Below are 8,781 nucleotides of genomic sequence, written 5' to 3'. Positions count from 1 at the left end.
CTACTCCCAAAAGCATATGGTGAAAGAGAAATTCATAAAAGCGTTTACTGCTCTTATAAAAAATGCTTAATGGTCCAAGGTGTGTGTAGCATTTTTACAGATCAATTTAAAGAATGGAGATTTCAAACTTTCTAGTAGTCCAAAGGAAAATCATACCATCGCATTCCACTCAAAGAATTTCAACAAAACCCAAGTCTGATTTTGATGTTCATCACCTTTGTGTTTAACCAAATTAGAGCCATAATTTTTTTTGATTTGGTTTCGTAAAATTGTATCTTAATATTTAATGTTTATTCAGCTTTTTTTTTTTGGATGAGTTTGTACAATCTCACGTAAGCCTGGCTTCTCCACCTTTTCTTGTTGGTTAGGGTGGCTTTGAAACACAGCCCTTCACTTGGATTTATCAAAATACGTCAAGTTGTCTTAAAATTTTGGTTCAAGACAGTCTCTAAAGTCGCAACCGTGTAAAAGAGAAAGGAAAAAGGGATGTGTTCAAGAGTCAAAACAGAAACCTCGTAATCCACTAATTGATGTAAATTCTCAAAAACATGTCTAGAAACTCCTCTTGTTCCCTCATAAAGTGATGTGAGTATGTTCTGTCATATGCCTTGCCTTACAAATCTTATCATACCAAGTAGTAGTGCCAAGAATATTGTAGGTTCCACATGGTAATATCTGAGGCTCTAACTTCAACTTCTAGGCTACGTGGGAAACAAAGTATTCTTGTGGCACAGTGTGTTCCACGACAAAATGATGTAGCTTGTGAACCAGATCAAATGGAGGGTAACCATTCTTGGTTTAATCAATCATATCCATGAAGAAAGAGCTTTTATTTTTAAAAAAAAAAAAAAAATTTTTTTTTGTTACTTCCCAAAGTGGAGAAGAAGGAAACGACATAAATGTATGTGCAGATTCATGCATGGTTGTCGCCACACGAAATGGATGATCTCTTCTGAATGGCTAATGGGATTTTCATAGGGACTATTTGTGGGCCTCAAAAATTATTGTTGAGTCGTGAATAAATTACAAAACTGAAAAGAATTGATTTGGCTAGCATGTTGTTCTGATAAAAACAGCACAATTGATTAAGCTAGAAACCGATAATAATAATAAAAAAAAAAGTGGGGTTTAACTGTTTTGGCCATAAGCATCACATCACATCTTTCTTCCACATTATGTAATTTTATTCTACTAATTTTTTTCTTCTAGGATCTCGTTTTCAGCATAAACAAGGGTATGTTATCTAAGTGTACTAGTTTATCAATTAATTTATACTTGGTAACAAAAAAAATGTTTTTTTTTGAAGAATTGTGTGAACCAAATAACTTTATATGTGATCAGGCATGTTTGTATGGCCTTGGTTGTTTCAAAATTGACTAAAAATAGTTAGAATTCATAAGATTATCACAACAGAAGTGGTCCTTAATCTATTTATAAACAAATGATCTGCCTAACTTATCCAATTATCTTGATAAAATTTCAAACCAGTTCATGACACTTGACAACAATTTTGCATATGAATGAACAGTAATTAGAACTTTATAAGTGGATTCATTTCAGCTAGATGACAGGTTACAGGTTAAGACATGTGCCAATACTATCTAATAAATAAATGGCCACAAAACCTAACAACACTAAAGGCCTAAAATGAAGCCAAGTAAGAAACTATATGTGGTTACAGTCAAGAGAAGATTTTTATGCAGATCAACTTCAATTTTAAAAAACTGCATGAAAAGACACAATTATGTGCCTAGGGTTCTTTGGAAGAAGCAATTTCAATTAGTAGAAGAGACAAGAAAAGGGAGTAAGAAGGGATGGAGACTGCTGCATGGAGTTTCATTTGTTTTGTAATGAGAAAATGACCAAAGGGATAAAGGGCGTCACTCGTCCCAGTTGTTGGCTTCTTGGCAACCTTCCCACCCTTTTCTTCAACCTTTCCAAAGGACGGCCTTGGCATTTTCCTTCACACTCCTTTCCCTATCTCTTTTAGCCTCTTTCAGTTTTTCGTTGTTTATCCATTTATTTTTTGAATTATTTTTTATTCTCTTTCAGTTTTTTGGTGGTTATGCATGAACTGATTGAACATTTTAAAATATTTAATTGAATTAAATATTTTGGAGTGTAAATATCACTTGCCTTGAAAAAAAAAAAAGGCTCATGTATTGGTGCAGGAACTAAATTGGATTTGATAAAAATGCGATTTCTATTGTAATTGAGGCATTTTACTTGGAGATTATTAATTAAAAGCATTGATTACTTCCTACTAAGCTAGCCTCAGCCTAAAGGTGGAAACATCACTAATTCAAATTACAACAATAATTTATTTTTGATTTAACTATTTATGAACTATCGTACAATATTATGTAAACATTCGTCACACACTTTTTGGATTTATTATCGAACTTTTACGTAAGTTGTACATGTCATTTCATTGATAAAAAATGAAAAACCAAATTAACAGAAGTTTTTAACAACATCAAAAGTGGGGTCTGTACACAATTAACCCCAAATAAAAGAACAAAAATATATAAGAAGGACAAAAACTCACCAATCTACTCTACAGTTTAATCACATTTAATACTTCAATGCAGGTTCCTATTCTTGTTCCCTAGCTGCATTAGTCTTTTAACCTGATATGGTGCATAAAGACTGCTTTTAGATTCCAAATTCCACTTCGTAAACAATCAGTCTCACAACCTAATGGATTTAAGTGTCTCAGATCTCCTCCTGTGTCCCCAATTGAACCCTGCAACTGATTTGAAAAATGAAATCCTGGTTTTTGACATATCCATACTACATAAACAACCAAACATGCCAACACAATTCCTCTGGCCTCATCAAGACTTGGTTGGCTCTCAGGATGAGCTAAGAGAGCCAGTCATAAACCTAGAGGGCTTCTTGAAAGGTGACAAGGAGGCAACTGTTGCTGCTGCTCACCTTGTTGGAGCTGCCTGTATTAACCATGGTTTCTTCCAAGTTATCAAACATGGTGTAGATGTGGATCTTATTCGAGCTGCACATGAACATCTGGATTTCATCTTCAATCTTCCGCTTGCTAAAAAGCTTGATGCTCGTAGGGAACCAGGCAGCGTTTATGGCTACTCAGGTGCCCATGCTCACCGGTTTTCGTCTAAATTGCCATGGAAGGAAACGTTATCTTTTGTGTATAACCATGGCAACAGCCATGACCTTGCTGTGCCTAATTATTTCACATCCTCCTTTGGGAAAGAATTCCAAGAAACCGGGTGAGAACATTACATAGTTTTTTTGGTTTTTGGTTTTTTTACCTACAGGTAAAAATTAAGTTATAAATCAAAATTAAACGTGTTTGACGAGGCTCTTTATTTCTCATATTAGAATGAAGGTTTGATTCTCAAGTTTGTTCCCCTTATTTCATTTTTCCCACTTTCCTACAAAAATTTTTAGAATAACACGTTCTAGAATATAGTTTTAGCATGCATGTATATCTTGAATTAATTTTTCCTACACTATTAGTGCCTACACGCATCTAGATGTACGGCATATCATCTCGATTTGAATTTGAATACTAAATTATGCATATATAATATACATTTAAATTTATTAGTATATACACTGTTAATGTATAAAAAAAATTTACCGATATATCTGGACCATCCCTCGTTTCATTAGGTGCAAGAATCTTGGAGTAGAAGTAAATCTATAATTCTAGATAGCTGGGAACTTGGGAAATGGAACAAGAAATTCACGGCTAATTTCATTTTCTTTTTCTTGAGGAAAAGGTAGATTAGGGTTTAAAATTATTGCTCTCAAAATAGAAATTCAACTACAAACGTGTTAGACTTAACACTGATTACTGCTTTTAATAATCTCTCAAATGTTTATACGTGATTTGTACTTCCCTTGATAAAAAAAAAAAATTAAGACTTTGATACAAATTCTATATATATAGCTAGCCAGATTCGAGCAAAGCCATCTTCAGTACTTCAGTCTTTCTTTGTTTTCTACCATTCTTGTTAATGTTATCAATTCATATATTGTTAACTCAAAAGAAAAATGTCCAATAAGATTCTTATTTGTAGGTTGGTCTACCAAAAATATTGTGAGGCAATGGAGAAATTATCTCTAGCAATCCTGGAATTATTGGCGATTAGCTTGGGAGTAGAACGTTCCCACTACAGAAAATTCTTTGAAGATGGTAGTTCGCTAATGAGGTGCAATTTCTATCCACCTTGTAAAGAACCAGGCCTGACTCTTGGAACTGGTCCCCATTGTGATCCAACTTCCTTAACCATTCTTCATCAAGATCAAGTTGGAGGCCTTGAAGTTTTTGCAAACAACCAATGGCGACCCATTCGACCTCGACCAGATGCGTTTGTCATTAACCTTGGTGACACATTTATGGTATGTTTTGTTCTCTGAAAAGTAGTAGTATTATGCTTCATACTTATTTGCTTCATTTAATTATTAAGTAAGTTTGAAGGTAATTTTAAACATGATTGGGGGGCTGCTCCAAGTTGTTTTAAATTTTGCAATTTTTTTTTGTTTGCAGAAGCTACTCGTAATAGATTCTAGGTTTTAACTTTTTTGTCGATTCCATATACAAACACACACAAGAACGGCGAAAAAAAATTGGATTTTGAAAATCAGAATCTAAAGTTGGGGTGAGGTAATTAAACAGGAAAATCCCTTATATTGTAAATAAGTTGCTTCTAAATTCAATCCATTTTACAAATGAAAAATAAAAAAGTTCAAGCCATGTCTTGTTTCTACGTATGTAAATTTGGTAACATTTCTTGTTTCATTTCCTTTTTCACTTCATGGAGTTTTAATTAGATGTGTTTAAATAAAGACTTAAGTCCAAATGATTATTGATAAGTACAGATAGGAGCCGGAATTACTTAATAATTTGAAATAAAATGCGAAAGAAAACTGTACTTAATATTAACACCATTTTGTTGGTGACCTACGATATATAGGTGTCTATTGTTGCTACTATATAGGACAGTGAGGTTGGTTGGATAGAAACATGGGTAAAGACAAAAAATGAATCCTTTGTTCCTCACTGTTTCACTTTGGCTTCTGCTCTTGGAATATGCATAGCATTATTAAAATGGTGTTAAATCATTTCACAAGTCATTTTGCAGCCCCCGAATATCGTAGTATATGTTAGCCAAAATAATGTTAAAACTAGATAAATAAGAGGTCCAATTAATTATTAAAGGATCATACTGTGAGTATATGTACTGACGGATCTAAATGTATGTTACATTATTTCAATTTGAATTCGAAAACTTGTGTGACTATATTCAAAAAGTTCCAAAACTTATAGAGCCAGATATTTTACTGCATTAGTGTTGGTCTATCTAGGAAATATAAAGAGATAAAATTGTAAGTATGCCTTATAACAGTGCTCATCAGAATACATGCAAATAAAGGGATACTTCTCCTAACCCAAAAATAAAAATAAAAATAAAAATAAATAGGTAGGCTTCAATATTTTTCTTATACTATTTGAGTAAATTTTATATATACTGTCAGTGTATACACTATTACAATTGGATGGATGGCACATGAGCAAATTTTGAATTTTAAATTCAAATTTTGCTCATGTGTCATATATCTAATGGTAATAATATATACACTGACAGTATATATAAGATTAATCCTGGAGGGAGGGATGGGTTGGGTGGTACGGGAGGAGGGAGTGTAAGCGTGAGGTCTCGGATTTGAGTCCTCTTGCTTACACTAAAAAAAAAAGATAAAAAAAAGATTAATCCATATTATTTATGGAATCTCACACACCCTGGAGGGTTGGATTGTACCTTTTATTAGATCAACATTCTTATTTGGTACTATTTAGAGAATCTTTTTTCTTGAACATGTGGGCACCCACACAAAGGGCAATGCCAAAAGTGGTCTCCTAGATCATGTGCATTTGGGACCGCTTGATTTGTGTGTATATATATATATATATTGAATTACCAAACATCATAAACAAGTCTTGATTCCTTTTTAAAAAAATAAAGATGACCACACTGTCTTAATCCTTTTTAATGTTCAAGCCTAACAGTGCAAAGGATGTGGAAATTAAGCTTTGGCTAACTATGAAAGTAATTTTATGTAATCTTAGCATTTTTTCTATTGTGAATAGAGTTAATTCCTATTTTTTAAAACGTAAAAGACTTTTTTCTCACTTTGTTATATGTAATTTTATCTTAAATACATTTAGAAATTGATGCATTTACACTACACCTTCTAGTTACAAAAAAGAGTTCATTGCTTCATTTTTGTCGACCATTTCCATTTCTTAGCCCGTGACATTTTCAGAATAATAAGATTAATGAAAATTTCAGAAAAAGAGTATCATACTTCAGATAGTTTTGACAAACCATCCATCTAGTAATCCTAATATTTAAATAAATAACAAGATTATTGAAAACTTTACTGTTTATTAATGATTAACAAACAATGACGAGCGTGGTATATATGGTATGCATGTATATATATATATATATATATATGTATGTATGTATGGTAATTAATGCTAGATAAATTGCAAAAGCACTGTTATCTACAGGGTTGAATGCACTAAACACCCCAAGGTTATACCGAAGTGCCCTTACAAAAATATATTAGTCCAAAGTCTTTTAAAATAATAAACCAAGTTTGAGAAGTTTTTTTTAACGTCATATATTCATATATATATATTTCTTTTTTCTTGCTAAACTCAATAACTTCTTATTCCTATCATTGTGTAGTTTTCATTAAATTTTCGATCAAGAATAGAATCAAGGTTGTGCTATGGTAAAACGTATATTAAAGTGTTAAAAAAAAATACCCTTTAACATAATTTACATGGATATTCGTTGTTAGGGATTTTTGGTAAATTCAACTCATTTTCTTGACAAGAAGAATTTCACATGCTTTATACCCTAGAAGAGTCTAAGTTGGCCATATATTACATTTCTATAATGATACGAAAAAAATCTAACTCATATGAGTCTATAGGTTAATAACATATTACATTTTCTTCGACAATATTCTAATGCATCTAAAATTTTCACAGAAATCATTGTGATTGGAATGCTACAATTAAACACGCCATTGCACAAATGATTTTCTCAATTAATATACATGTTTAACATCTACAACAAACGAAGTGTTCTTAATCTTTCTTAATCACAAGCTTTTTTTTTTCATATAACTTTTCCCTTTTTTTTTTGGGATACGTAGGCATTGTCCAATGGAAGATACAAGAGCTGCCTTCACAGGGCACTGGTGAACAAGGAGAGTGTCAGAAGATCATTAGCCTTTTTCTTGTGCCCAAAACAAGACAAAGTAGTGAGACCCCCACAGGATCTTATTGACAGAGAAGAGCAAAGGAAGTACCCTGATTTCACATGGTCAGATTTGCAAGAATTCACTCAGAAACACTACAGAGCTGATGTTGCAACCCTACAAAGTTTCATTCATTACTTTCTACCCACCAAACGTTACAACTAGTGGTTTCTTGTACTTTTTCTATATTCCCCCCCCCCCCCACCCAAAAAAACAACAAGAAGAAGAAAAAAAATCCCATCCAAAGGAGAAAAACTCCATTCTTGTCTTATATAGCCCAATCCCAAGTTATCTTTGCTTTTTGTATATTTCCTAGCTTCGTCTCTATACATCTGAATGTATAGGAGTAAAAATCTGCGTTTACTGGGGCACTAATATGTTTTCCATATATTCAAGAGATAAAGATACAGGTTCACTTAGCTATTTCTGCATGAGTTATGGAAAAAAAATAGAAAAGGGAATTGTTCAATTGAATCCTTGAACCAAAAATGTGGCATCAATTCCCAATCCTTCAAATACTTATGCATGAATTGTCATATATAAATTCAGACGCTAAAAAAATAATAAAATTAAGGTGGAATTGGCCGTTTTATTGATTTTGAGGATTGAGTATAAGAAATTATTGGCTGAGAAGAAACACAAATAGATTAAATGTGTAACATCTTAATTTTGGTCCAAGACATATTGTTTTCTTCAGCAGATGTGCATATTTAAAGCAACTATTTATAGGTGTCCTAATTAATATATGTGCACTAATTACGTGGATTGTAAATATTCCTGGCCTATTTTGTTAGTAAAAGAAAATTGCTTACCTTTTTTCTTTTTTAGCACAATATTGCTTTATTAAAAGAATTGTTTACAAGTATCATTATATATGTCCAATCAAGTCCAGTTAAAAGTTGCAAATATGTTCATACTCCCAACTAATATGTACAGATTTTAGAAAAACAATGTACTAAGTGTACATTTTAAAAATTAAGCTACAGGTTTGACATAAAAGAACTCCCCATCATGAGGAAGTGATGTGTGAATTGCCTGAGCCCAAAACTAATTTGATGGGGTGAGAAAACTTAAAAAACCAAGTTGTAATCCTATTATATGTACTGCAACTCGCATGTACTTTTAGCATTTTTCTATTCTATTAAGATTTCCTATTTGATAAATTTTTTAATCAGTGCAGCCCTGGGATGAACTCAAAGGAGCCCAAAATAGTATCGGGGTCTAATTTCCCCCTTTCTTTTGACTAAATTTCTAATGCTCCATGTGTATTTCAGCTAAGGAAATGGCGTTAGCTGCTGATGGGGTTTTTTTTTATAATTCCCATGTAACTAGTTGTGGACCAGATTTTCCCATGCTCCTGTTTTGTGCACAGTCGCCGATACAGTCTATGATTTTAAATTTAGATTGGACAGATCGGTTCGATTGATCGAACTGAAAATGGGTCAAGCATCCGATCCAAAA

The 8,781-nt window shown here is 32.7% G+C and overlaps 1 protein-coding gene across 1 annotated transcript; it reads left to right on the top strand.

Annotated features, from left to right (window-relative positions):
• Window positions 1-2,668: 2,668 nt before the first annotated feature.
• On the top strand, window positions 2,669-7,489 carry LOC113778669 (gibberellin 20 oxidase 2-like). The gene is made up of 3 exons (XM_027324144.1): window positions 2,669-3,245; window positions 4,062-4,383; window positions 7,216-7,489. The coding sequence occupies exons 1-3, from the start codon at window positions 2,701-2,703 to the stop codon at window positions 7,483-7,485; spliced, it is 1,137 nt and encodes a 378-aa protein (XP_027179945.1). The 5' UTR covers window positions 2,669-2,700; the 3' UTR covers window positions 7,486-7,489.
• The last annotated feature ends 1,292 nt before the right edge of the window (window positions 7,490-8,781 follow it).

This window comes from Coffea eugenioides, chromosome 7 (assembly GCF_003713205.1).
Source record: "Coffea eugenioides isolate CCC68of chromosome 7, Ceug_1.0, whole genome shotgun sequence".
NCBI lineage: Eukaryota > Viridiplantae > Streptophyta > Magnoliopsida > Gentianales > Rubiaceae > Coffea > Coffea eugenioides.
This window is presented reverse-complemented; position numbering and strand designations above follow the sequence as displayed.